This window comes from Lampris incognitus, chromosome 2 (genome assembly GCF_029633865.1).
Source record: "Lampris incognitus isolate fLamInc1 chromosome 2, fLamInc1.hap2, whole genome shotgun sequence".
Classification (NCBI taxonomy): Eukaryota; Metazoa; Chordata; class Actinopteri; order Lampriformes; family Lampridae; genus Lampris; species Lampris incognitus.
This window is the reverse complement of record NC_079212.1, coordinates 96,699,192-96,727,078: the sequence shown is the minus strand read 5'-3', so window position 1 is coordinate 96,727,078 and position 27,887 is coordinate 96,699,192. Positions and strand designations below refer to the sequence as shown.

Sequence of the window (27,887 nt, the reverse complement as noted above, 5' to 3'; positions counted from 1 at the left end):
TATTTGTCATTTCATGTCATGCACGAAACATCCAATGGAACATTCGTCTGACTATTGGAGTTTCGGAATAACAACTGGACACACGGACCCCTTGGAAAAGCAAATTTCAGTTACAAATGTAGTTCCCGGATCATACCTCTGGATGTCAGAGTTGTATCGATACCCGGCGCTGGATACCCGTTCGGTCTATCACCGGGAGCGTCCCCCCCCCCAGCCCCCCCCCTAGTAAATCCCGCAAAGCATTCTGGTAGTCGGCGTCCAAAAACCCATGGATACGCTTAGTAATCCACATCGTTTCAGCGTGCGTAAAACTACATCTCCACTCTTTAGCGCTCGGATTTGAACCGCATCCGATGATCTCAACTCCCGTTTCCTTTTTCGCTGGCTCGTGAGGACGCGACTACTTTTCTATTATCTCAGCGGCCGCCACGATCGGGCAAACAATCGTGAGGATGTTAAAACTGTCTAGGTCAGACACTGGCGCAAGTAGGCCGAGGGATCTCCGCGCAAAGACCCCAGCCATGCAGTTTAAAGGCAAGGAGCATTAATTCGTAGTTGTGGGGAATTTTGTGTGTGTGTGTGGGAGAGAGAGAGAGAGTGTGTGTGTGCTTGGCTCGGTTGTCCTTCCAGCGGCTCGGTTCCGTTATCATTGATTCCGGCGGAGGAAGCCGACAGGCCGAAACGTCCATGGAGGAGCAGCAGTTCCCCGGGGACGACCCGCGGTGGCTCCGCACGGAGGTCGAGCGTCTCTCGCGCGAGCTTAGCGAGACGACCCGCGAAAAGATCCAGGCGGCGGAGTACGGCCTGGCGGTGCTGGAGGAGAAACAGCAGCTCAAACAGCGGGTGGAGGACGTGGAGGCGGAGTACGAGGCGGTGCGACACGAACTCGACCAGCTGAAGGAGGTAATAAGAGACCATGTCGTCGTCCCCCCCCCCCGTCCGTCAGGCGCGCCTCCTCTTCAGCCGCTTTTAACTTGTGGCGAACCCCGACAACAAAAGGACGGCGACGCTTCTAAACTAGGTGTCGCGTCACAACTCACAAACATATCCAAACGGAAAATATGAAATAGCGACTTTTATTCACGCTTGATACTTGTCCGATACCTTTACGTTGCCAAAGAGAACCGTGAGTGATGGAAAGGACTTGATGTCACGACACACTATTTGTTGTTTATAATGGACGGTCGGTGGCACAGGCACAAAACGAAATGATGTGTATCTCCGGGGCGCTTGTCTAGTCTTGCTCCTGGGGTGAGGAGGCTTTGTTGGAGGCAGTGCGTCCGGTAGCCGGGGCCTCTCGCCTGTGTGGCCCATGTAACAGAGAGTCCAGATGCACATCTGCTGTTTCGTTGAATATGGAGTCCTGACTGACCTCAGCAGGAAGGACCAGGCACGAGCGCAGCACGGGGCGAAGATGAGTCCGCGTTAGATAATTAAAAGTCATTCAAGTTGTGCCTGCGATACCTCATCTTTGTGTGGGATACTGTCACGATCCTTTAAATATCGTTACCCTTTGGGGCGGTGTTTGTCCTGCCCTCCTGCTTGTTATCACTGAAACGTTGGTAAAATGTTGTTTATATTTCGGTCCTCTGCTTGAGTTAGACGTCTTTCTAGCAGTTGAAATTGAAATTATCGCCGACATCGTCCAATTGACCTTTCGCAAAGTCCCGCCCCCCTTGGTTACTGTTGCTATGCCCGTCAAGCATTTCAGAACTGTCCAGGAAGTAGCCGGAAAACACCAAAACATGAAGGAAGAAATCAGCGCATTGTGTGGGTAAAAGTAACAGTAATAATACGTTAGCTGTATTAGCTATCGATAATAGCTAGTAGCAAGCTTAGCTTGGAGCAGACAGGTGTTTTTGTTGATTTTGGATGGATTAAGCCGGCCATGGGGTCTGCTATACTGCCAAATCTATTGCCGACATTGCGCTTCTTGCGTTCTGGGTTTTGGGAAGGGAAAGAAAATTACACCCCCTCCAAACTTTTCAGATATCTAGTATCCGATTTGAAGATCCCATAGGCACACTGTTTCAGCATTTTGTTGTGTGTTTGAAAGCTTGACGGACCGTTGCTAAGGTAGGATTGGACAAGCACCGTTCTGGGGCGGTACTTTGCGAAAGGTCAATTTCTTGGAGGGCTATTTCATCGAAATGGTATGTCCAAAACCGTTTATTCCTCACGCAGGCATACACTGTTCGTCCACATAAAAACTTAGGCCAAAGGTTTTATGAAACGGCACTAAATCAAAGTCCCCACATTTTCATTAGATTTAAGTGGATCTACACAATCTCTGTGGGAACCAGTTTACAGAGGCATTTCTGTCTCAATATAGTAAACAGCCAATTGATTTCCTTTCCTAGTTTGTCGCTTGAGAAATGACTTTCCCCCATCCAATAACCCTAACATCGAAACAGATATGCAAGTCACATTTGTCCCATCAGCGCTTTATTTCACTTCAGGTACGAGTCTTAATCACCGATCGTTTACTGTGCATGTGTGCCGTGGCTGTCTTCGTAAATGACAATTTGCACATAGGTGTGTGATGTGTCTAGACACAGGTTCAGACTCGTAAGGCTGTAACACCCTAAGCTGATCATGTCTTACACAGTTTGAACCCTTGTCACATGTGAAAAGCAATAAAACTGACACTTGTGTTTTTTAACGAAAGCTTTACATCCTCTAACTGATGTGGTGAAATGTGACCCAAAAGGCAACCAAGCAGACGCCACATGACATCAGTTCTTGTTTTTCAGTGATGCCACTAAACCATTTAAACGGCAATTTTCTCACATTGAGTCAATTAAATGTGAAAGTCAAATGATGCTTCTACTCTGCTATATGCGACATATGACTCTGCTGTAAGCTTGCCAAAAGTATTGAGAAGGACCCATCCTTCACATTACAAATATCTACCTTGGAATGATAAGAGCCAGTATACAGACTGACTGATTTTTGGGGCCCCACACGCCCGGGATAAAAGCCCTGGTATGAGTCTTGCATGCCTTCTGTGTGGCTCTCTGCTGTGCCCATGTGCTTGTCTAATTTTGGACAGAGACAATGCTTTTGTGCTTGTTTAGACGGCAGGGAATGGATGACGTAAAAGATCACAGTAGCTTTGACAGTTTAAAGCTTAAGTCAAGCCCAGAACCGTCGCATGGGCTGTGCAAAGTGTGTGACTGCACAGGGCCTCACACCGCTAATATTTTTTTATGATTGTTTTTGACCCAATATGTTTCCGAAATGGAATTCCTATGTGTCAGTTCCATTATGCATAGTCGCATAACAAATTATTCAGGTTTTTTTTTTAATTTTCTGTATTGTGTTGTGCAGTGTGTGCTCCATCTCGCTGCTCACTGCAAGGAAAAAGGAGGAAAAACAGTGTCGGCTGCAGGACAGCGTGGCCGATTTCGTAAACACGAGTTGGATACCGAGAAAGGGAAAAAAATTAAAAAGAAGGGAGAATTTCATAAGTCACTGCGAGGATCGCTGGATAAGTTTGTCAACATTTCCAGAGATGTGGTGGCTGAGCAGGTATCCAAAACTATGATCTAAAATCTGAATGAAATGTAGACTATAGACCTGAAATATGGAATTGCAACATACTGTCATACTTCAACATACCAAACTAAAGTCACAGCTAAGCTGACTTGATGATGTAAAGTCAATAGTTTTACAGCTGATTTTTTTTCCTTTCCTTTTGAAAGACTAATAGGGCAGCACGATGGCGCAGTGATTAGCATTGTCCCCTCACTGCGAGAAGGTCCTGGGTTCGAGCCCCAGGGTAGTCCAACCTTGGTGGGTCATCCCGGGTCGTCCTCTGTGTGGAGTTTGCATGTTCTCCTCGTGTCTGCGTGGGTTTCCTCCTGGGGCTCCGGTTTCCTCCCACAGTCCAGAGACATGTAAGTCAGGTGAATTGGCTGTACTAAATTGTCCCTAGGTATGAATGGGTGTGTGTATGTGGGCCCTGTGATGGCCTGGCGGGCTGTCCAGGGTGTCTCCCCACCTGCCACCCAATGACTGCTGGAATAGGCTCCAGCATCCCATGACCTTGAGAGCAGGGCAAGCGGTTCAGATAATCGATGGATGGATGGAAAGACTATAATAGCAAAGTCATAGCTGAGGCTGTGTGCAGGATGATGCTGTATTATTCTACCTGTTAAAAATGTATTGCACTGAGATTACACATGCAGTAGAACTAGAATAGCTGCATGCAGTAAAACTAGAATAGCTACGTGTGTGTGATCGTGATTCATGCATATGCGTGTCAATGAGCAGCCCGCCTGTGACAGCCCTGGTCAAGCCTCATCACTGGTAGTTAATTCTAACCTGTTGCTTTACCTTCAGCAGCACCTGCTCAGCTATTGGTTCTTGAATCAAATCCCCCTTGGGTTTTACTCCTATGCATTTAAATGGTATTATACATTAACTTTATTAAAATTAGCCTTAAAGACTACCTACATACTTATGCTGTTATGAAGCATGTTTCCCTAGTGGCCTCCCAGAGTTTTTTCCCATAATCCACACCGTGATGTTCTCCACTGTGTCCTCACCTCAGGCATGTGTGTGTGTGTGTCTGTGTGTGTCTGTGTGTGTGTGTGTGTGTGTGTGTGTGTGTGTGTGTGTTCGTCACGACTGTACACTATTAAATGAGTACAGTTACATCTTTGTGTTTTCATTTTGTTTAGGGCCATCATAGTCAGTCCAGCCAATAGAAGCTTGACCAAATTTATGGTGTGTTTTTGAGCTCTCACTATCTCCAAAGTGACCTCCACTTTCCCCCCATGACTTGGCGTTTGAAAATGGCTGTCGAGATTGTTCTAATTTTCCAGCCAACTTGACAATATTCTGAAGAGGTCAAAGAAGACAGAGGCTGAGTGTAACTGTGTCCAGAGGGCCTCTGATGCTGCCTATCACACAGAGGTGGCTGCTTTAGTTCACAGGATAAGATTGCCTCGGGTGACTTGAATATACCAGGTGGTGGCACCTGGATGTGTAACTCTTGGACCAACACCAGCTCATCCTGTCCGATATGTTCAAGTTGTTCAACACCCGGATCTCACGAACCGGCTGGTCAGGTGTGTCTTCCTAAATGATCATGGCCATGTTTAGTTGCGTGTCAGGCTGCCAAGCTCATGCTGACTGGATTCAAAGGTCAGCTCATGAATTGATGATCTGGTAGTTGTAAATTAGATCATTCTGCCAGCTACGGCATCCAGGTGGCGTAGCGGTCTATTCCCGTTACCTACCAACACAGGGATCGCCGGATCTAGTCCCTGTGTTACCTCCGGCTTGGTCAGGCGTCCCTACAGACACAATTGGCCGTGTCTGCGGGTGGGAAGCCGGATGTGGGTGTGTGTCCTGGTCGCTGCACTAGCACCTGCTCTGGTTGGTTGGGGCGCCTGTTCAGGGGGGAATAGTGTGATCCTCCTACACACTACGTCCCCCTGGTGAAGCTCCTCACTGTCAGGTGAAAAGAAGCGGCTGGTGACTCCACATGTATCGGAGGAGACGTGTGGTAGTCTGCAGCCCTCCCTGGATCGGCAGAGTGGGTGGAGCAGTGACCGGGACAGCTCGGAAGAATGGGGTAATTGGCTGGATACAATTGGGGAGAAAAAGGGAGAAAAAGAAATAATATTTTAAAAAAAATCATTCTGCCAGCTCTGGTTGAACCTGTTTGAAGCTTTTTCTCTAGTTCGATGTTAATGTTGGGTTTGGTCACCTCGGGGCTGGTTTGTACCTGTTGTGTGTAAGTCCTTACCAAGTCTAGTGGTCAAGTAAGTATTTACTAAGTCAGAATTTATACCCCACTAAATAAAAACGGGTGGCACCACTCCTACTAGTTATTACTTAGTTGCTCCTAAATTCTTCCATATACTAAATGGGAAGTGTAGCCGTTGGAGTTAGATAATGGGGAACTTCAACATCTTATCAAAAAAACAAACAAAAAAACCCCCAGCTATATTACACCAGTAAATTGAACTTAAACTACAACAAAAATAACAAAGCCTGCTGTAGACAGTTTGGAATTATTATTTGAATACGGGGCCATCATAAAAACACACTGATCATCATCGGTGCGTTTTTACCCAATAAACTACATCCCCTTGATTTAAATGATGATGTGGACATCTTTGTCCGACATTGTCTTGTGAGGGAAGTGTGCAGTTCCTTACTTTCGTGTGTGAATGGTTTCTGATTGGCTGGCTGCTGTGATGTTTGCCTTGTAACAGATTTACACATTATTGAGGCTTTACTAGGTAAGACATTCCTTACGTTGGAACAGTGCAACCCAAATTATTGAATTGCAAGTTTATAACTTACTAGTTAGTATTAAGACCTTCATAAGAATTTAACACTTAAACGCCATGACAGATTTACTAATGACTAGCACAACTGTGTCCTGAGTATTAGGGATGTAATGAATCTAAATCCAGTTTCCAGGTGACTCATACTCATCTTCCTCTCTGAGTAAATAACTTTCTGTATATCTCATGACTCGTGCAAGGCCTTTTTCATCCACATTTGAGGACATCAAGACTGTAATGATAAAGACAAAACATTGCAGCAAAGTCTCATTGGGAAACTATAGCTACAGCAGTATAGCACTGAGTTACTGGTCAGTCTATAGAAACAACAATAACCGATGATGTTGGCATGCTGTACCATGTCTTATTTGAAGGCGGAAGGCTGAGAAAGAGAGGTCTACATTTGTGTGGTCAGAAAGGCAGGTGTTGGCATCCGGGTAGTGCAGCAGTCTATTCCATCGCTTACCAACACGGAGATCTTCAGTTCGAATCCCCGCGTTACCTCCGGCTTGGTCAGGCGTCCCTACAGACACAATTGGCCGTGTCTGCGGTTGGGAAGCCGGATGTGGTTATGTGTCCTGGTCGCTGCACTAGTGCCCCCTCTGGTCAGTCGGGGCACCCGTTCGGGAGGGAGGGGGAACTGGGGGGAATAGCGTGATCAGCCCACGTGCTCTGTCCCCCTGGCGAAACTCCTCATTGTCAGGCGAAAACAAGCGGCTGGCGACTCCAGATGTATTGGAGGAAGCATGTGGTAGTCTGCAGCCCTCCCCGGATTGGCAGAGGGGGTGGAGCAACAATTGGGGAGAAAAGGGGGAGAAAAATCCGGGGGAAAAAAAGAAAGGCAGGTATTACATCACTGCTTGGCAGAACGCTCAGTGTGGGCAGGATGGCTTTTTTGTAGACCCGGGATCAGCTGGTTGTGGGAATTTGAGATAAATCTTTTCACTCCATTCAGCTTGTCAATTTATGGAGCTGGTTGTGTGTCATTAAAGTTTGGCTTAGAGAGAGCATACTTGGTAAAGACTCCCTTTGGCAGTCAACGTCAATTTCCAAGTAAACACAAATAGATGCATCGCAAGAACAACCTGAACGACCTCTGCCGAAGCAGGCTTTAACAACAAAGCTTTTAATGGACACCCCCCAAAATCTAGAAATGCGTGGGATTCACACAGGAAACTCGAAATATGACTCACAACCAAAGATGCCCACTAAGTGACAATGCATGCCAATGAATGACAAACACTATCTTCAAGCTATATCTTGAAGAAAATTAAATGATTATAAGGGTTATCTGGGGGCAAGATTAATACCGAAACAATAAGGCTCTGCTCACCTACCAATGTCGTGGTTCTGGATATACTTCTAGTTTTCTCTCTATTTTAAACCAAGTTTATCATGATGCTAATAAATGCTGGCTCTAAGATGATAAGGTGAGCGTTTCATCCCTGGAGAAGAAATTAGGTCATTAAAGCAGCAAATAATAAAGGTGAAATTGTATCAAACGCCATGTAACGTGGATTGGAGAAAGTTTGTAAGCAAAGTAATTTTTTTCCCCATCTCTTTTTCCTCTCTTCTCAGGCCTTCGGTCAAGCTTACTCAACCCAAAGGAAAGTTGCAGCCGATGGGGAAAGCAGAGAAGAGTCGCTGATCCTCGAGTCGGCCAGTAAAGAAGCCCTCTATCAGCAGAAGGTCCTGGAGCTGCAGAATGAACTGAGACAAACCAAAGCCTCCCTCACCAGCACACAGGTTGAAAACGAGCGACTGGCTTCCATAACCTTAGAGATGAGAGAAGTAAGTTGGACTGGTTTAGATAGAGTTCACCGTTTCACCAAACAATGGCTGTCATGGTTGCGGTTTTGTGGGAAGTCTGTCTTGCCTTCACAAATGTGGCTTGTAAAGTTAAAGAGACTCTGCTTGTGTGTATTAGAGGAGCTTACTGTTCACTTTAAAGCTACTATTCTGAGGATCATCATTTTTGACTGGACCCTAACAGCGGGGTGCGTGAGTGAGTGGCGGAGTTTTACCATTTGTTTCACCATTGGTCGGATGGCTGAGTTGGAGTGTCCCCATGGGTCTTTGCCCTTTCAAAATGAATCGGTGGGAAACATTTTCTATTGTGTTTTCAGGTGTTCATGAAAGTGATGTCAAAACAGCCACTGCCACTTTTTAAAAGTAGATGTGCAAAAACAGCCGTTTAGTACATTTGCGGCACGATGTGTAATGCCGTGTATTAGGACCCAATTGCAGAGAATAGGCAGAGGCAGTTGGTTAGGTGCAAAGTCGTTTTACTGGACCTCAGCAAAACACACAACGAAAGACTACTGCCAAACAGGGCAGGCAATAATGCAAACTCAAAATACAAAAACTAGCAAAACTCTCTCACACAGAGGAGGCAGATGAGGGTTCAGGATACAGGAGCTTAGCAAAAACACTCTCACACAGAGGAGACAGATGAAGGTTCAGGAGACTAGGGCTTCCGCAGACCGATGTGAAACCTCTCCAAGAGTCGACCCCGAATGTCTGCAAAACACACAGTCAAATTGCCCCCAGCAAAGGTGCACCACGTCACAGGCCAGTCAAGGAGACTGGGCGCAGGTGAATCAAAGCACCAATCAGGAGATGGGAAAGCCCAGATCACAGACCATGACAGGTGCACATAATCACAGGCACAGTGTTTAGCGCTGTCACCTCACAGCAAGAAGGCCCTGGGTTCGAACCCCGGGATTGTCCAACCCTGGGAGTCATCCCAAGTCGTCCTCTGTGTGGAGTTTGCATGTTCTCCCCTTGTCTGTGGTGGGTTTTCTCTGGGTGCTCCGGTTTCCTCCACCATCAAAAAAGACATGCATGTTAGGGTTAATACTCCTGTCTGTGCCCCTGACCGAGGCAATAGGAAGAAATAACTGGAGTTGGTCCCCGGGTGCACGGCAGCTGCACGGGGATCAATAAAGTATCCCAAAATGAAAAAAAGAAGAAAAAAAATAGTCACGGTTCCGCCTATTACTAGGTTTTAACCTATGAACACCTCTGGTGATACTGGTAACTGCATTGATATTTGACCATTTGCAACCCAAGGTATCCTGATGATATATAAAGGAATTTGCCACTGCGATTGTGAACTTGTCTGCCAACAACAGCTCTGCCTCTCCAAGCTCATCGCTACCCTTCTTAATCTTCCGCATGTGGTGAGGACATTAAATGGTATGCCCTGTATAGTGTATCCCGGGAACATCCTACACAACAACAATTGAAATTAGCAACCGCAGAAGTGCTTGTGATTTGGATATAGGGATTGTTATATGATGTTGAAGAAAGGAACTGAGTAATTTCAGATCAAAACGGGTAGAAAGAGAAAGCTAGTTGCGCTAACGGAGGATTAGACTTGTAGTGACTGACAATAGTTTCACACTAGCTGTCTGAGAGAGCTGGGAGTGAGTTGTTGCGTTTGCCTGTCGTGGGGGATGGTCATTCAGCAGCAAGCTGCCAGTTTGTGCAGCAGGAAAGATGATGTAATGGTTCTCTGTTTGAGACACAAAGGATGTTCTCCAACAGGGCTCTCTGTAGGCTGGATTTGTAAGTGGACCACGTTCTTCTTTACAGATGCTGGCCAAGTTCTGGCCTCTGTGGCATGCGCTGACATGCTGCTCCTCGGATATAACCTGACACAGTCACATGGTTTCCATTTCAACCTCAGTGACCCAGGGAACTTATTCACACTGCCTTGTGGGATTTTCTTTGATTGAGTGGAACTTCGTGAGTTTGTTGGGGGGATTTTTGTGACACACAGTGTGTTATATTGGACTTACCCTGGACTTACCCCCCCTCTCTCTTTCTGCTCTTCTTCTTTGTTGGTGTGTTTAGAACTCAGAGCTGGCGGACCTGCAGCGCAGTCAACTGCGTGATGACATCAGAGAGTACAAGGTGCGGGAGACACGTCTGCTGCAGGACTACAGCGAGCTGGAGGAGGAGAACATCTCCTTGCAGAAACAAGTATCCCTACTAAGACAGAGCCAGGTGAGAGAAATTACACAAAAAAAACCTCACAACATGAAAAAAGTGACATGATTTAGAGGATTTGGGCCCGGCTGAATTGCAGGTGAGTCGGTGACCCATTTAGTGTTGTGATTAAATGCTACGTGTGCAATGAGTTGCATCTTTTCCCTTGCTGCATCGCTTTCAGATGAGTATGGGTCACTTAAGCTGTTTATACTTACCAAAAAAGGACCAAAAGCTTACACATATAATTTTCATGCACCTTGAATTGGGGGTAAATCAGGTTGGAAAAAACAGTGTGATAGCTTTTGATGTGTATACCTAATATGACTGGAAGTACTTTTAACTTACTCATGGCTTAAAGTTTTCTGGCACAATGCCAGAACTTCCGTGTACATGGGCTTTAGACTCATGATTTTTAATAAAGTTTTAACAAAGCAGCAGCAGCTACTCGACCTATTTTTTTTGTGTGTGTTTTATTTAGTTGCGTTCAGCGATGTAACAGGATATCTCACAATTACCATTGATATGCGAGCAGGGTAGTCTGTTATCCAATTGGCAAGTTACATTCTGTGAGTTTTCATGTAGCATTCTTTGCACACATGATTCGAAGTCTCTGCATAAAATGGAATATAAACTTATTAAAGCTGGTGAGGACATACGTGCTACATAGTATTATTAAAAAATACATAGTAGTGGGCTTTGGTTGAATGAAAAAGGTGGGGACGGACAAGCGCTGGAGAAGAACCTGATGCGTGTTTTTGCACCGCGTTGTTTCCAAACTTGCATTTTGCTGCACGAATTCCTTAAATGAAGGCTGCTAAAACAATTTGCTTAACCCCCCCCACCCCCCAATAACCTTTCAGGCTCAGAAGTCTAACTTTAACCCCTGCTTACCATATTGCAAGCCTAAAAGAATTAATTTTTTGGGCACTTAGGACAGTTTTTACAAGCTTTGTTACTCTGTGCATTTATGGAGGATATAATCACCTGAAACAGAAATATTTTGGCTTAGCCTTGCCCATTAATAGAATACCATAGGTTTATTCTTATCTGTTATCTATCTGCACAGGTAGAGTTTGAGGGTCTAAAACATGAGATCCGTCGTCTGGAGGAGGACTCCCAGTGCCTGCACAGCCAGCTGGAGGAAGCCATGCGTCTGAGGGAGATTGCTGAGCGACAGCTGACCGAGGCCCTGGAGACCATTAAGACGGAGCGTGAGCAGAAGGCTGCACTGCGCAAGGAGCTCTCGCACTACATGACCATCGGAGACTCTCTTTACAGCAGCTCCCTCAACATCTCCGTCGACAACTTGAAACTCAGCGAGGATCCCTCTGCCATTTTGGAGCCTGACAACGATGACCTGATCCGTGGCTTCGAGAATGGGCTGGTCAAGGCCGCTGAGGGTGAAGAGCACAACAGGGCCTCTGTGAATAAAAGAGGAGCGGTCTTCAAGCCTGCTCCCAGCCTAGTGGATGACCTGCTGAGTGAGCTCAACATCTCTGAGATCCAGAAACTTAAACAACAGCTCGTACAGGTAAGACATCAGAAGGATGCTCTGTGACCATACCACACTATAATATGAAAGTAAATGATATTTTGTGAGCTTCTACACTAAAGTTACACAGTCTAAACTGACTGGCTTACATTCTGTGTGGTTGAGTTATCGTACAGTATAAACGCATTCACCCTTAAAAAGATCCAGCCTCCAGCTGATATACAGTGGATACCGTCTTAATGATCACAGTGTTTCCTGTGGAACAAGAGGTTTGCCGTGGGGGGCAGTGTGAACCAGGGGTGGGTGGGGGAACTACTGGAAAAAAATACAGACATAATTGTTTTAAATATGTCTTTTTTATTTTTGTTTATTGACAATGTTTGCAGGATTTGTTGAAGCATTTTAGTCTTTGGAGCTTCTCATAGGCTGTGCTTTCAGTAACTATTACTATAGCCAGCTATGAGTCAGGTTAAAAGTCAATTAAAATAGCTTAAAACCGGAGGTCTCCCAACTACGGTTCAGAGCCACTGATCTGGAAAGGTAACATATCCAAATACTTTAATTTAGACTAAAAAGGAAGCACAGGGATTGGATTAAGTGCAGCAGACTTTGAGACAATCACTGCCCACGGCATCTTCAGCCGCTCAGCCAGACTAGTTGGACCAAACGCCACCGCAAGCGGTGTGATCGCCCCAGGAAGAGAGCCGGGATATAAGAGCTAAGCTAACCCAGCTTGGACCTAAGCGATCGAGCGAGAGAGAGGCGCCCAGCCCCACCCTAATTAAATGCCTGCTCCGTTTACCTGCCTCGTCTGTTTTTCTTTTCCTTGGAAAATACTTAAGCTCATTTTCTTAAATTAGTGGCGTTAACCGACTGGATTCTGTAATGCGTTTACATGGGGGGGGGTATCGGGCATCTGGGGCGAGTCATCAAGTCGTTGGATTAGATGATTGATTGCAGAATGTTTTGTTGCCTTTTGTGGGGTTTTTTTTTTCCATGATCGGCAAAGATTTTGCCGATCACATTGTCCAGGCTGGTGTGATCATAAGCAGTCGATCAAGTCAAGTCATGTTTACACTTATTTAATGTAATGTAATGTGATGGAACAGACAACTTCTCTTTTTTTTCTGGATTTAGGACATTAGACTATTGTACTGTAATAAAATATCAACTGTTTCAAGTGCTACAAATAGGAATTTAAAGACTACAGGTATGGTTTAGCATTGCCTAAAATACATTTTTAACAACGGTTGGCCGAGGCAAAAAAAAAAAATGAAAGTAAGCCTGTACTGTTTAAGGCTATTTGGTGGTTTCAAAGGTAAATGTTTGAACATGTAGTTAAACATTTAGGTAAACATGTCAACATTAGATTTACAGACTTGACTTGGTTTGAAGGTTGTCTGTTTTTAAATGTCCAACAACATATGAAAGACCCAAATTGATCACTTTAAGTGGACTGTTTGATCACAATAACAATACTTAATGTTTAATATTTCAAATGCCTGGATGTGTTCTTGATTCACCCACTAAATCATTGCTACATCAGTTGGTGAATTGGCAGACTTAGCGAACTAAATTCTGCCAAGTTCCCTTGTCTGTGTTCTAATTACTTCCTGTTTGTTATAGTCTGCACTTTATTCACCTCCCTCCATTTTCTTTGAGTGGCCACATTCTATGTAATGCCCTCAGAAATCCCCACAATGCAACTTAAAGTGTATTGTCCAGTACATGTATGCTACTTTATGTTAAAAATACCACAATGCATGCTTCGCCTCTTCTCTGCTCCACTTGTGCACTCTTCACTGTCAACGTGATGGGATGAGAAGGGGGGTCACAAAATGATGATGATTCAGTTGTGTTTGAAATCACCATTTATTACTCCCTATAGAGCACCCTATGAAGTGTTTCACTCGTAGGAAATAGTGATTGAGTGAACAAGGGAGCGTTTCCGGACACAGCTCTTATGTCTCTTAATCTGAGATATACAAAGATCCCAGCATTCAATCCCCAACAGCAGCGGCTGAGTTCTACAACTGTTATTTTGTCCCCAATTCACCAATGAGAAAAATTGTGGCAAGAAGTCGGCAGTGTAGATTTCCAGCATTTGCCTGGCCCTGTGATGGACTGGCGGTCTGTCCAGGGTGTCTCCCCGCCTGCTGCCCAATGACTGCTGGGATAGGCTCCAGCATCCCCAGGTCCCTGAGTTGGATAAACAGTTGGGATGATGGATGGATGGATGAAATATAAATTTGAAAATTTGCTCAGATTTTTTTTTTTTTTTACTGTTAAGAAGCCCTTCTTGCTAGGGTATTGCTCAATACTAGCAAGTACCTCAGGTGCCATTAACTAAGCATGTGGTCAAACCTAACTTTTTTTTAAAATTCATTTTCAGATAACAAAGATAACTTGCTGTCCACCAATGAAACAGTGTTTATGAACTAAAATGACTATGATTCATTGTAAGGCAGATAGGCAAATAGTGGCAGCAATTCTGGCATTATGGAATCAACGTTGAGACATACTCCCATGAGTAGGAGGTTGTCATCATCACCCATGTGTTGTCAGCTGGACATTACGGCTGCTTCAGGCAGCTAACAATTAAGTGGGTATGGAAGAGTCCACTTAATACTGCAGTGACAGTTGATCTTATTTATGTTTTGTTAGCCTGGTTGAAAGGCCTTAGACTGTCTGATCAAAAATCAGATGAATGAAATATCAGCAAACTTGAAGGCAAAATATAGTTTATTGATATGTATGAACAGTGACCTGTCAACCTGTGGGAGACATCGCACTCATTGACATTTCAAAGTGATACTAACAGATTATTAGAGCTGTGGACAGATATATTTCTCAGATCTCATCCACGCTGGCTAATGCTGTAGAAGAGCATAGAGAAGACCTGTAGCAAGCAAGACTATGCTCTCATCAGTTAAGGGACTTCTCAGCACCCCCACATCAAGCTTAAATAAATGCAATAGCTGATGGTGGTCATGTCCAAAGTGTTAAATAACAGCCAAACTCTCTCTGTGTTCCTAGGTGGAGCGAGAAAAAGTGTCCCTCATCACCTCGCTACAGGAGTCCCAGAAGCAGCTAGAGCAGGCCCATGGCACTCTGTCAGAGCAGCAGGAGGCTGTCAGCAGGCTGACTGAGAATCTGAGTGCTATGAGGAAACTTCAAGCCAGCAAGGAGCGCCAGTCTGCCTTGGACAGTGAGAAGGAGAGGGACAGCCGTGATGACGGAGACGGAGACTACTACGAGCTGGACATCAACGGAGCAGAAATCCTGCAGTGTAAATACACAGTGGCCATGTCTGAAGCTGGTGAGCTCAGGCAGGAATTAAAGACGCTGAGGGCAGAGTACCTGGAGTGTCGGACCCAGTTTGAAGAGGAGCGGGCTCGTCTGGAAGGTGACGTCCAGGAGCTGAGTGCGAAGCTGGCCTGTCTTGAGAAGAGCAGCCGGGCAGATAAAGAGGAGGTGGCCCGGCTAGAGAAGGAGCTCCGTCTGGCCAGTGAGGCTGCAGGAGAATCACTCGGCAGCCTCAATGTGGCCCAGGACGAACTGGTGGCCTTCAGTGAAGAGCTGGCCAATCTCTACAACCACGTGTGTATGTGCAACAATGAGACCCCCAACCGTGTCATGCTGGACTACTACAAGGAGGGCAGGGCCAGTGTCAGGGGAGGGAAAGAAGAGAAGGAACACCACTCATCGCCTGTACTCCTCACCAATGGGCTGATCCCAGAGACTGAGGCTGGAGTGATGGAGGCCAGTGATGCCACTCCTGCCCCAATCCCTGTTCCTGCCCAAGATCACCGTCCAGAGCCCATGAATATCTACAACCTGGTGGCCATCATCCGCGACCAGATCCGCCACCTGCAGCAGGCGGTGGACCGCACCACAGAGCTTTCACGCCAAAGGTTAGCAACACTGGAGCTGAGCACCGTGGCAGATAAGGACAAGGAGGCCTGCATGGAAGAGATCCTCAAACTGAAGTCTCTACTCAGCACCAAAAGGGAGCAGATCGCCACTCTCAGGACCGTGCTCAAGGCCAACAAACAGGTTAACGGAACATAAGTGTTGTGTGTGTGTCTGTGTGCGGATGTTAATATCTGTATGTGTGTGGGTAGGTTGGGGTTTGTTCTTTGTTCTCACACAGAATAGAGTACTGCGCCTGTGTAGGATTCAAAGAAGCAAATTGGTAGTGATAAATGAGGGCACCTAAACATACAAACTGCCCAAGTGAACAGTTTTGCATATGTAGTGTGTGTGTGGGTATGTGTAAAAGCATTGATAAACTATGCAAGGCAAGGAAAGGCAAATTCATTTATACAACACAGCATCAAGGTAATTCAAAGTGCTTTACATAAAACATAAAAGGAATTAAGAGAAGCAACATAAGGCAATAAAAAAATCATTTAAAAGCAAATAAAAAGAGTAAAAGTTACAGTGCAGTGTACGCTTCACATTTTATTTAATAAAAGGCAGTGGCCAAGAGGAAAGGCTTCAGCCTAGATTTAAAAGAACTGAGAGTTGCAGCAGACCTGCAGTTTTCCGGGGGTTTGTTCCAGATATGTGGTGCATAAAAACTGAAAGCTGCCTCTCCATGTTTGGCTTTGATTTTGGGGACAGAAAGCAGACCTGTCCTAGATGATCTGAGCGGTCTGGATGGTTCATAGTGTAGCAGTAGATCAGACATGTTTTTTGGCCCTAAGCCATTCAGTGCTTTATAAACCGAGAGCAGAATTTTAAAATCAATTCTTTGACGGACAGGAAGCCAATGTAGCGACCTCAGGACTGGAGTGATGAGATCCATTTTTTTGGTCTTAGTAAGGACTCGAACAGCAGTGTTCTGAATCAGCTGCAGCTGTTTGATCGATTTTTTTAGGAAGACCTGCAAAGACACTGTAATAGTGTAAGTAAATGCAAGTCGATGAAGATAAATGCGTGGACAAGTTTTTCCAAACCCTGCTGAGACATAAATCCTTAAATTCTTGATATATTCTTCAGATGATAGTAGGTTGACTTTATAATTGTCTTAATGTGGCTACCTAAATTCAGGTCCGAGTCCATGACTACACCAAGATTTCTGGCTTGGTTCGTGGTTTTTAACATTACCGATTTTAGCCGAGTACTGACTTTTAATCATTCTCCCTTGGCTCCAAAGACAATTACTTCCGTTTTGTCTTTGTTTAATTGAAGAAAGTTCTGAGACATCCAATCATTGATTTGTTCAGTGCGCTTACTCAGTGCTTGTATGGGATTATAGACCTCTGGTGATATGGTTATGTACATCGTCGTGTCGTCTGCATAATTATGGTAACATATTTTGTTGTCCAAAGAAGGTTGAATCAGTTCATCTGGACACAACTTTTATTGACAGATACGTTCCATCACTCATCTAAGTGACATCTTCAGTCTAAACTGACTGAAGGTATCCCCACCCTTATAAACAATACAGTGGCATAATGACCGAACCAATGATCAATTTCATATGCAGATAGGCGTGATCATTAACTAGAGTTTCAATGGCCATGTGTGCTATTCACAGAGGGTTGGGGAATGTTTGCCATCCCAAATCCTTGTTGTAGTCATCTGTGTCAAATGCAGCACTGAGATCCAGTAACACCAGGACTGAGATTCTGCCACTGTCTGTGTTTAAGCGGATCTCATTAAAGACCTTAACAAGAGCAGTCTCCGTGCTGTGGTGTTGTCAAAGTCCTGACCGGAAGACATTGAAACTGTTGTTTAGTGCCAAAAAGTTGTTGAGCTACTGGAAAACAGCTTTTTCAATTATTTTACGTAGAAACATGAGGTTTGATATGGGCCTATTCATTCGTGAAGTGTGGAGATTATTCTTTTTTGAAGAGTTGCTTGATGACTGCAGTTTTCAGGGCCTTTTGGAAGAAACCTGAGAGAAGAGACGCGTTAACAATTTGTTGACGGTCTAAGGACATGCCATTAGAAACATTTCTGAAAAAGCCTGTTGGCAGAATATCAAGGCAGCAGGAGGAGAATTTCAGATGTTGAATAATGTCCCTCAGTTTTTATGGTTGATGGGATCAAATTGTGACCTGCTATTTGAATTGATTTTAGGTGGACACAAGGAGAACACATGCCCTGTACCTAGTACGGAGGCACTGACTGCCTTTCTAATTTTCTGAATTTTGTCATTGAAGAAGGAGGCAAATTCATTGCAGGCCCTGGTAGATAGAAATTAGGAGGCTACTGCCACTGGGGGGTTTGTTAGCCTGTCGACAGTAGTAAATAAGGCACATACATTATTGTTGTTTTGGCAGTGTTGTCAGAGAAGTAGACCGCCTTGCGTTTCTCCGTTCCAGATTATAAATGCGCAGTCTCTCTTTATAGATGTCATAGTTAATGGTAAGATTTGTTTTTCACCACTGCATTCAGCTTTACGACACTCTTTTTTTCTATACTGACCAGTGTGGTACATCTCCATGGAGCTCTGTTCTCACCAGAGTTCACCTTCACCTTAGCAGATGCAATGGCATGGATAATATCTGTAATTTTAGAATTAAAATGATCTACAAGCTCATTGACTGAGACACGAGAGGGGGCGGGTGTGGAAGAGAAAGCCTGAATGAATATTTCAGTGGTGTTTTTAGTGATATGCTGTTTTGTGATTACCTCTGTTTGAACATTTGTGTGCACGGAGATAGTACTCAAAAGAAAACACAGGAATGATCGGAGAGAGTGACATCACTCACCACAACCTTAGCAATGTTCAGACCCTTGGAGATAGTTAAGTCCAGAGTGTGCCCCTTGTGTGTGGGCTCCATCACGTGCTGAGTTGGTCCATAGTTATCAAGAACACAACACAGTTCTTTAGTTTCTCTGTCCTGGGGGTTGTCAGCATGGATGTTTAAATCACCAGCAATAACTACACAGTCAAAGTCAATGCAGATTATAGAGAGCAGTTCAGTTAAGTCATAAAAAAAAGTTTGCACTGTATTTAGGTGGCCTTTAGATATTTAGAAATATAACTCAAGAAGAGGAATTCAACTGAAGAGCCACCTACTCAAAAGAAGAAAATGTTCCATAAGATATCTTCTTTCATTGGAGCAGATCATTAAACAAAATTGCAACTCCACCTCCTTTCTTGTGCTGTCTGGTTTCGCTCACAAAACCGAAGTTGGCAGGGGTTGTTGGTAACACTTTCTATGAAGCTTGCATCTATAACGCCCTATAAGCTCATATTATGCCCTATAAGCATCTGTTGCATCTATAACGCCCATACTTTCTTATAATGTGTAATACAATGACTAACGGCTATGGCTGAAGACTGAATTAGCACTGAAGTCTCATTATGCACCTCTATAAAACTTCAGCAAAACAAGTTGGCTATGATGCATTATGACATTTGACAGATAAATAGGCTAATGGTGACATATTTATAATGCATAGATCCGTTTTAAATTGACATAGTGTATCATAAAGGTGGTTATGAGGTGTTGTGAGGGCGTATACATGCTTATAATGAATCTTACAATGACTTATAGCTACACTTATAGGGCGTTATAGATGCTTATAGGGCGTTATAAATGCAAGCTTCATAGAAAGTGTCACCCCAACGGTCGCGCTGTTATCTTGGTCTAATCAAGTGTCAGTTAAAAACATGAAATTGAGGATGTGGTTGATGATATTTAATGTGTTAAAAGTAACGTCTGCGTAATTTTGCAACAGGCTGTGGCTGCTGGATTACAACTGGAGTCAGGTTAGATGAAGTAGCTGTACGCCAATACAAAATAAATACGTAACTCTCTGTCCCCCACAGACGGCCGAAGTGGCTCTGGCCAACCTTAAGAGTAAATATGACAACGAGAAGGCCTTGGTGACTGAGACTATAATGAAGCTCCGCAATGAGCTCAAGGCCCTGAAAGAAGATGCTGCCACATTCTCCTCACTTCGAGCTATGTTTGCCACAAGGTAAGGCACAAGCTTCTTACAGTAACCAGTAGTACCCACTTTTCTCTTAAGAAATACATCCTGCAAAACTGAATTACTCATCATACCCTTCCCATTATCTCTTTTCACTATCTGTTCCTATAATGAATGAGAAAATCAGTTTGAACCCATAAGGCCAGAGCTTCTGGGTGTGCTCCATTGAGCTTCTGTGTGTGAGATTGAAGCAAAGCATTGTGGGAGCAGTCTGATGTAATAGCAGAGTGAATCAGAAACTGCTGGCAGGGTCCTCATGCCAGCATCTGGAAAATGCAGGCTAGGGAATGGAGAAAACAGGACTGGACCACCTATTTTGGATGGTTTTGCACCACCTGCTGGACTGAGTATGTAAATGTTTTTTTGTCAGTCCTTAAGCCATCTGTCAATCTCTTGTCCCCTCCTCCCTCCTCCCTCCTTTCTCTCAGGTGTGACGAGTATGTGTCCCAGCTGGACGACATGCAGAGGCAGCTTACTGCTGCTGAAGATGAGAAGAAGACACTGAACTCTTTATTGCGTATGGCTATCCAGCAGAAGCTGGCCTTGACTCAGCGTCTGGAGGATCTGGAGTTTGATCATGAACAGGCACGCCGCAATAGCAATGCAGTGGCCGGAGGCAAAGGAAAAATGAAGGGCAAAGGAGCCTCCGCCAGCCACCATGTAAGTCAGAGACAAACTTTGAGGGCCAACCCTCAGTTCCAGAGTATCACTGGGAGCCCTGAGTTCCTCTGCAGTGAGAAGTACAAGATTTTTTTGTAACATTTGAACACTAACATTTGCTCCCCTTCACCTCTGGCTTTGCATACACTCAATTTTTCTGACACGGTCCTCTGCTGGTTGTTGCTGTAGCCACATTGTCTTTGGCATGGAACCTATAGCATATTGTGAGTAGTGGGTAGATAACTATGAGCTGAAACCTGTTTAGCGTTGAATCTGCCCTGACTCTTGCACTACTCTTCTTTTAGTTCCTCTAATTTGTTATGGAGCATCTCTCTACAAACTGACAAGTAAGAATGTAGGAAAATCTATTTGGTTTTAAATTAGGGATGCACCCATAGCACTTTTTTTCAGAACAAGTACTTAAATTTGGGTACTTGCCGATACCGAGTACCGATATGGGTACTTAATAATACCATTACAGTTCTAACAATGACTTTGAAAACAGGTTTTATTTTCATGCTCCTCACTTTCTGACTGTAACAAATTAATTATTCAACATGATGCTGTTGCTAACATTTTAACATTCAACTTTGTGTTTTCCTGAACAAACATTTCACTTACATGTACCCTGCAACACATTCAGTGGATTTCAGTACAACATGCCAGTGTAGCGGAACAACTGAAATGATATGTTATGACATGCTAGTGCTGTCTGTGAGGACTAACTGTTGCGTGTGGTTGCGTATCAGCCATGTTTTCTGCTTCACTGTGTGCATATTGGTCATACCAGTCATTCTGCCACAGTGCCCGGGCTGTCTGCACTCATCCAAGTTACACACGCTTGTGTAACTTTGTCATTTCTCGCTCCGTTTGGACAAATGACACATCGACGTGTTCTTCTGCTTCTCGGCCGTCGCTCCGCATCATCTTATCTGGCTCCATCCCCTCCTCTTCCTGTACGAATGGCGAAAAAAGGCATAGCTCACTTTTCACAATTTCTGCTGGAATTGTCTTGTCGGGTATTGAGTGATACTGATACCCAATACTGGTATCAGTATCGGTGCATCCCTATTTTAAATATTAATCTATCTGGTGGCATGATGGTTCTTGTCTCTGCCAGGGCAGCTAGCTGTTTTGTCATTTCAGAGATTAAACTATAAATTTTTCATTCATCGTGTTCTATAAGGGCAAGATAAAATTGCAATTTAAAGAATAAAATATGTTTTTATACTTAAATAAATATGCATATTTTGCTTAAAATGAGCCCAAATAATAGTAATGGAGGATGAGTACTGTTTTTTCCATGTGGTGTTCAAATGGTTCGTTGGCTATAGGACTATGCCACACTGGAGATTGTGCCCTGTTCGCTGGTAATTGCTGCACATCAGCAACTTTTGGGCCACCATTAATGTTAAATAGATTTGACCCATCGAGACAACTTTGATGTGTTTCACAATTCTTGTTAAAGCAAAGAATGCTGTACTTTTTATGTTTAAAAATGGGAAACATGTTCACATATTAACCATAGAGTCAAACATGGGGCGCAGTTTGACTTGGTGCTTAGACTACATGCAGGTCAAAGAGCCATCTGAGTTTAACTCACAACCTTACCTTCTTCATATCTCACTCTTACTGCTTGCATGTATTAGTCTGTGCATCACAGTGCTGCCATTCATTTTCCCTCACCTGTCAGAAACACTTTATTAGAGATAAGGTGGTTTAAAAAAATGCATTTGGTGATTAAAATGAAGGTTAAAGCAACTTCCCATGTACACCAAGAAAAATGGCTGTACCTCCGAATGTAATTGGTTTTGACCCATGTTTTCATGTGTAGGTTATTCGCACTGTGCTACAAACTGCAAATGTGCATGTTAAAGGTTTACATTGGCTTACGAGGGTGAGGTTATAACAGGTTTACAATTTAAAGATGCACGCTAATGGTTAGCCCTTCTCTTCATCCCTGTTCTAACGACTCATAACAACCGGCTGAAAAGTTGCATGCCACCATCGAGTCCCTGTGGGGCACCTTGCATCCTGCAACAGCAAACGTCCCCGTGGACTGACCCTTCCTAACCCCACTGTGCTTCATCCCAACTTCATTTTACTAACATACCTCCAAACAAAAATGGATCAGTTACCACAGATTGTTAATGTGATTTATTTGTATGTTTGTTTGATCTCTCCATTTACAGTAAAGTACTCAAGGCGAGTGTCCCAACGGATTTCCCTCAATCTGTGCAAGTTGCCCCTCACCCATGCTGACGATTTCTTCGGTATCCCATCGGGGGAGTTTGAAAAACTGATAGTACAGAAATGCATCCGCAGTAACTGGCTCAGGGCCTTGTTTAAAGATTGTCAAGACAAGGAAAGAGGTCTGACCCCCCCCCCCCCCCCCGAGGTTCAGTCCAACAGTGTGTCTGCAGAAAGCTCCACCCCGTGGCATAGGCTTCCAGCTGTAAGCCCGTCAGGTTTCTGACAATGTACAGCGCTACGCCTCCCGACTCAAGACGTGCGTCGCTCTGTTTGCCTGTGTTTCCTTGACGACTGAGCACTTTCTATGTTTTACTCTCTTGCTTTGAGGCAGTACCGCTCTCGTTTCTTTGGTCATGTTCGTTATTTCAACTATCAACTTATGCAGTTTTTTTTTTTTTTTACAAAATGTGCATGTTTAGCTGCCAGATTCCTAACATTATTTCTATGTCAACATTAGTTTTATAATGAGCGGTAACCAAGTTAAAGGAAAATTATTACGCTCTCTCTATATATATGGGTCAGTGAATAATGGAACCAGATTGTTTTTGGATTCCTACAAGACAAATTTCATTTTGACATCATGTCTGAAATGAAAAAAAAAAAAAACAGGGATTATGGATACAGGTCACTTTTATTTGCCGTTTTCTTTCACTCTTGGGCCTTAGATTCGGGGGTGCCTTTCTGACTGCTCATGAAGAAGAAGACGTTTGATAACCATTTCTCCGATGTGGATTATTTTTCCCTTGCGAGGAAATTGATAAGCCGGTCCAGGCGTGTTTTGTTACAATTGAAAGGAGCGTATTGGTTCAAATTCTATTTATATGCAAGAATTGTAATTCAAGGTCAGATGTTTATAGTATTCATGATGGAATTGTGGGTGAATGAGTTTTTAATGCAACTGTTTTAATGGCAATTATGCAAAACTTTTTGCGTCCTTAAATGCATTTTCAGCAGATGGAGGATGTTTCTTTGTCGACAAACCTGCAGCACCCTTTGGTATGTGGTTTGTTTCAGCAATATAAGTGCAATTTGCAGGTATTATGGTGCAAAAAAACAAAAAGGAAAAAAAAAATTGCTATGTATTTTAAACATTGATGCTCACATTTTTTTAATGCTAATTGAGTTTTCTATCTTTTAACCGTAACTTTAAATGTGTGTATTTATTCAATACAATGTCAAGCTGTTGAAATCCCAACTTGTAGTGTGTGGTGATGGAGTTTGGAGGAAGCAGACCCCTGTGAGAACACAACCGCTAAAAGCTCGTGCCTCATCCCGGCGGCTCGGCTCCGAGTTACGCCTCGTGAACAAATAAATCTAACTTTACCACTCACACGTGGCCTTTTGACGTGTCTCCTTTCTTTTTGGCAACGGGGGGGTGTCACAACATTTTATCCTTGGGTGACTATACCGGATACACGTCTGCGCAGTGGACAGTTGTCGCACATCAGTGACAAAGTGCAGTTGGTTATGTTTGGAGTTTGTATACCGTGCATCCGGAAAGTATTCACACCCCTTCACTTTCCCCACATTTTGTTATGTTACAGCCTTATTCCAAAATGGTTTAAATTCCTTTTTTTTCCCTCATCAATTTACACACAATACCCCATAATGACAAAGCAAAAAAGGTTTTGTAGAAATTTTTGCAAATTTATTAAAAATAAAAAACTGAAATATTGCATGTACATAAGTATTCACACCCTTTACTCAGTACTTGGTTGAGGCACCCTTGGCAGCGATTACAGCCTCAAGTCCTCTTGGGTATGAAGCTACAAGCTTGGCACACCAATATTTGGGGTATTTCTCCCATTCTTCTCTGCAGATCCTCTCGAGCTCTGTAAGGTTAGATGGGGAGCGTAGCTGCACAGCTATTTTCAGGTCTTTCCAGAGATGTTCAATGGGGTTCAAGTCTGGGCTCTGGCTGAGCCACTCAAGGACATTCACAGACTTGTCCCGAGGCCACTCCTCCGTTGTCTTGGCTGTGTGCTTAGGGTGGTTGTCGTGTTGAAAGGTAAACCTTCGCCCCAGTCTGAGGTCCTGAGCGCTCTGGAGCAGGTTTTCATCAAGGATCTCTATACTTTGCTCCATTCATCTTTCCCTCGATCCTGACTAGTCTCCCAGTTCCTGCCACTGAAAAGCATCCCCACAGCATGATGCTGCCACCACCATGCTTCACTGTAGGGATGGTATTAGCAAGGTGATGAGAGGTGCCTGGTTTCCTCCAGACGTAACGTTTGGCATTCAGGCCAATGTTCAATCTTGGTTTCATCAGACCAGAGAATCTTGTTTCTCATGGTCTGAGAGTCCTTTAGGTGCTTTCTGGCAAACTCCAAGTGGGCTGTCATGTGCCTTTTACTGAGCAGAGGCTTCCGTCTGGTCACTCTACCATAAATGCCTGATTGGTGGAGTGCTGCAGAGATGGTTGTCCTTCTGGAAGGTTCTCCCATCTCCACAGAGGAACGCTGGAGCTCTGTCAGAGTGACCATCGGGTTCTTGGTCACCTCCCTGACCAAGGCACTTCTCCCCCGATTGCTCAGTTTGGCTGGGCGGCCAGCTCTAGGAAGAGTCCTGGTGGATCCAAACTTCTTCCATTTACAAATGATGGAGACCACTGTGCTCTTCAGCACCTTCAAAGCTGTAGACATTTTTTGTACCCTTCCTCAGATCCCTGCCTCGATACAATCCTGTCTCGGAGGTCCACAGACAATTCCTTTGACCTCATGGCTTGGTTTCTGCTCTGATATGCACTGTCAACAGTGGGACCTTATATAGACAGGTGTGTGCCTTTCTAAATCATGTCCAATCAATTGAATTCACTACAGGTGGACTCCAGTCAAGATGTAGAAACATCTCAAGGATGATCAGTGGAAACAAGATGAACCTGAGTTCAATTTTGAGTGTCATAGCAAAGGGTGTGAATACTTACGTACATGCAATATTTCAGTTTTTTATTTTTAATAAATTTGCAAAAAATTCTACAAAACCCTTTTCACTTTGCATTATGGGGTATTGTGTGTAGATTGATGAGAAAAAAAGGAATTTAATCCATTTTGGAATAAGGCTGTAACATAACAAAATGTGGGGAAAGTGAAGGGGTGTGAATACTTTCCGGATGTACTGTACATGTTTTCTCCTGAAATGTCTTCACGATTAATCGAGCTATGGAAAATTAATCTGTTCTCATTTTGTTAATAGATTAATTGTTGTAGTCAAGTAAATATACTTGGCATTTGCTGGTTACAGCTTCACAAATTCTAAATGCTTGAAGGTTTTTTTGGCTGCTGGTCAGACTAATTAAACAGTTTTAACACGTCGTTTTGAGTTCTGGGGACTTGCGATGGCCATTTTTCATTATTTTTGACATTTTATGGCCAAAATGATGCGTTGATTCGTTGAAAAAAAATAGTAAAGAAAACAAGTATACATTTTTTAGCCCTAGTGGACATGGGAGTGATTGTATAGAACGAGCTAAAATTGAGAAAGTGTTGTAAGGGGGGCAATTTTAAGGGGAGTGGGCTGATACTGAAAATGAATTAAGGGGGAAAGGTCTGAAACAAGATACGTAGATGGTGTTAATGGCAAAATTGTACTTTCCGTGGCTGATTCTCAGATCATGGCTGCGAGTCAGCCCTCCTGGATTTAAGGTGTGTTGGTAAATGTGGTGGTCTCATTTGGTGTGTTCTGTGACTGGGATTATGTGTGTCGGAGCTGCCCCCATGTTTTTCCCAAACTGTGACGGCAGAGTTTACAGTCGGCAGGGCCAACTTTGGGGTCCACAACTGCTGTGTAATTACAGTGGCGGGGCGTCTGTTTTCCCCTCTATGTCTTAGTAAGTACATACTTTAGGTCCACAGACATCAGTCTGACTCTCGGCTCCTCTTTGACTCCTGTAGAGCTGCAGAAAACAAGGCTGCTGCTCCGAATCTCTCTCCTCATGGACCAGAATGCCTCAGGAAGAAAAGCTGCAGAACTCCTTAAAAAGAGACCTTTTCTCAAAGCATGTCACATAATTCACGAGCAAAGGCTGGTGCATTTACAGTTGAATTTAAATGCAGCTGACTTTTCACCAATCCACTTAAACTAAGAAGACTCTTGATGATATATATATGTAAGTGCTCTGTTTACTTTTTGCAACAACATTTATATCGCCGTGGAACAGTGTCAGGCACCTAAAATGAGCTGTTGATGCCGTATTACGAAATACTTTATACTATATATATTGTACTTCATTAGTATATATTGCAATAAGCCCTGGAAACTGCTTAGGTTTGCAAATAGTTTGCAGAGAGGCTATAAGTTTTAACGCACCTATATTAGAATGCCTTGCTGTTGTTCTGATAAGAGCACTTAATGCATTTGTACCAGCATGTTTGTTTTTTTCTTCCATTGTTTATTTTCCCTATTTCTGACCAACAAACCATGATTGGTAATCAAAGCTTAAAGGATGAAGCATGTCAAGTTTTTAGATTTTTTTTCCCTTAAAATAAATGTATAACAAACTTATTATTTTGTTGTCATGTTTGATTATGATTCATATGTTGTGGGCGTTTTTTTGACGTTATTACTGTGTCATGTTGAAATTTGATTGCCTTAGACCTGCTAAGCAACCCACCAGCGAAAGTGACTGATGACGTATTAATGTATTATAGGGATATATATATATATATGTATGTATGTATAAAATATGTGTTGATCGATGGGCTGACTTAACCCGCTTTCGGAGGGCCTCCACCGGCCGGCTTTGCCGGCGTTCGGGTGGCCGGTTCCTTCGGTCTTGCGGAGTTCACCCAAGGGCGGCAACAACGACATGACTCTGGGCGCCGTCGGCTGCGCGGTGGGGTCCCCCATCTCCGGTGCTACTCTGGGAACCATGAAACAAAGCGCGGTGCGGGGCGGCTCGCCCTGACGTCCCCTCCGTGCACCTCCGGGTACCCGATGGTTACTTTTTTCTTCTTTTACGCGTGCGGGTCGGGGTTTCCGTGAGCGCTGAGAGAGCTGCTGTCGGTGTCTCCGAGGCGCGCAAAGAGCAAAGGCAGCTGCCATGAGATGTGCGTCAGCCCGTCAGCCTCGCACGCACGCCATCCATGATTGGACTATGACCTCAGATCAGACGAGACAACCCGCTGAATTTAAGCCCATTACTAAGCGGAGGTCCATGAATACTGGGATGGCATCCAGCGCTTTACCTGTGCCCCCGTCCATAGGGTTAGTGGTTGTGTCAGGAAGGG

The 27,887-nt window shown here is 44.1% G+C and overlaps 1 protein-coding gene across 1 annotated transcript; it reads left to right on the top strand.

Annotated features, from left to right (window-relative positions):
- Nucleotides 1-318: 318 nt before the first annotated feature.
- On the top strand, nt 319-24,072 carry LOC130108368 (protein bicaudal D homolog 2-like). Its single transcript, XM_056275275.1, has 8 exons — nt 319-903; nt 7,884-8,096; nt 10,164-10,316; nt 11,368-11,832; nt 14,830-15,849; nt 19,586-19,737; nt 20,178-20,409; nt 22,602-24,072. The coding sequence occupies exons 1-8, from the start codon at nt 688-690 to the stop codon at nt 22,602-22,604; spliced, it is 2,454 nt and encodes an 817-aa protein (XP_056131250.1). The 5' UTR covers nt 319-687; the 3' UTR covers nt 22,605-24,072.
- The last annotated feature ends 3,815 nt before the right edge of the window (nt 24,073-27,887 follow it).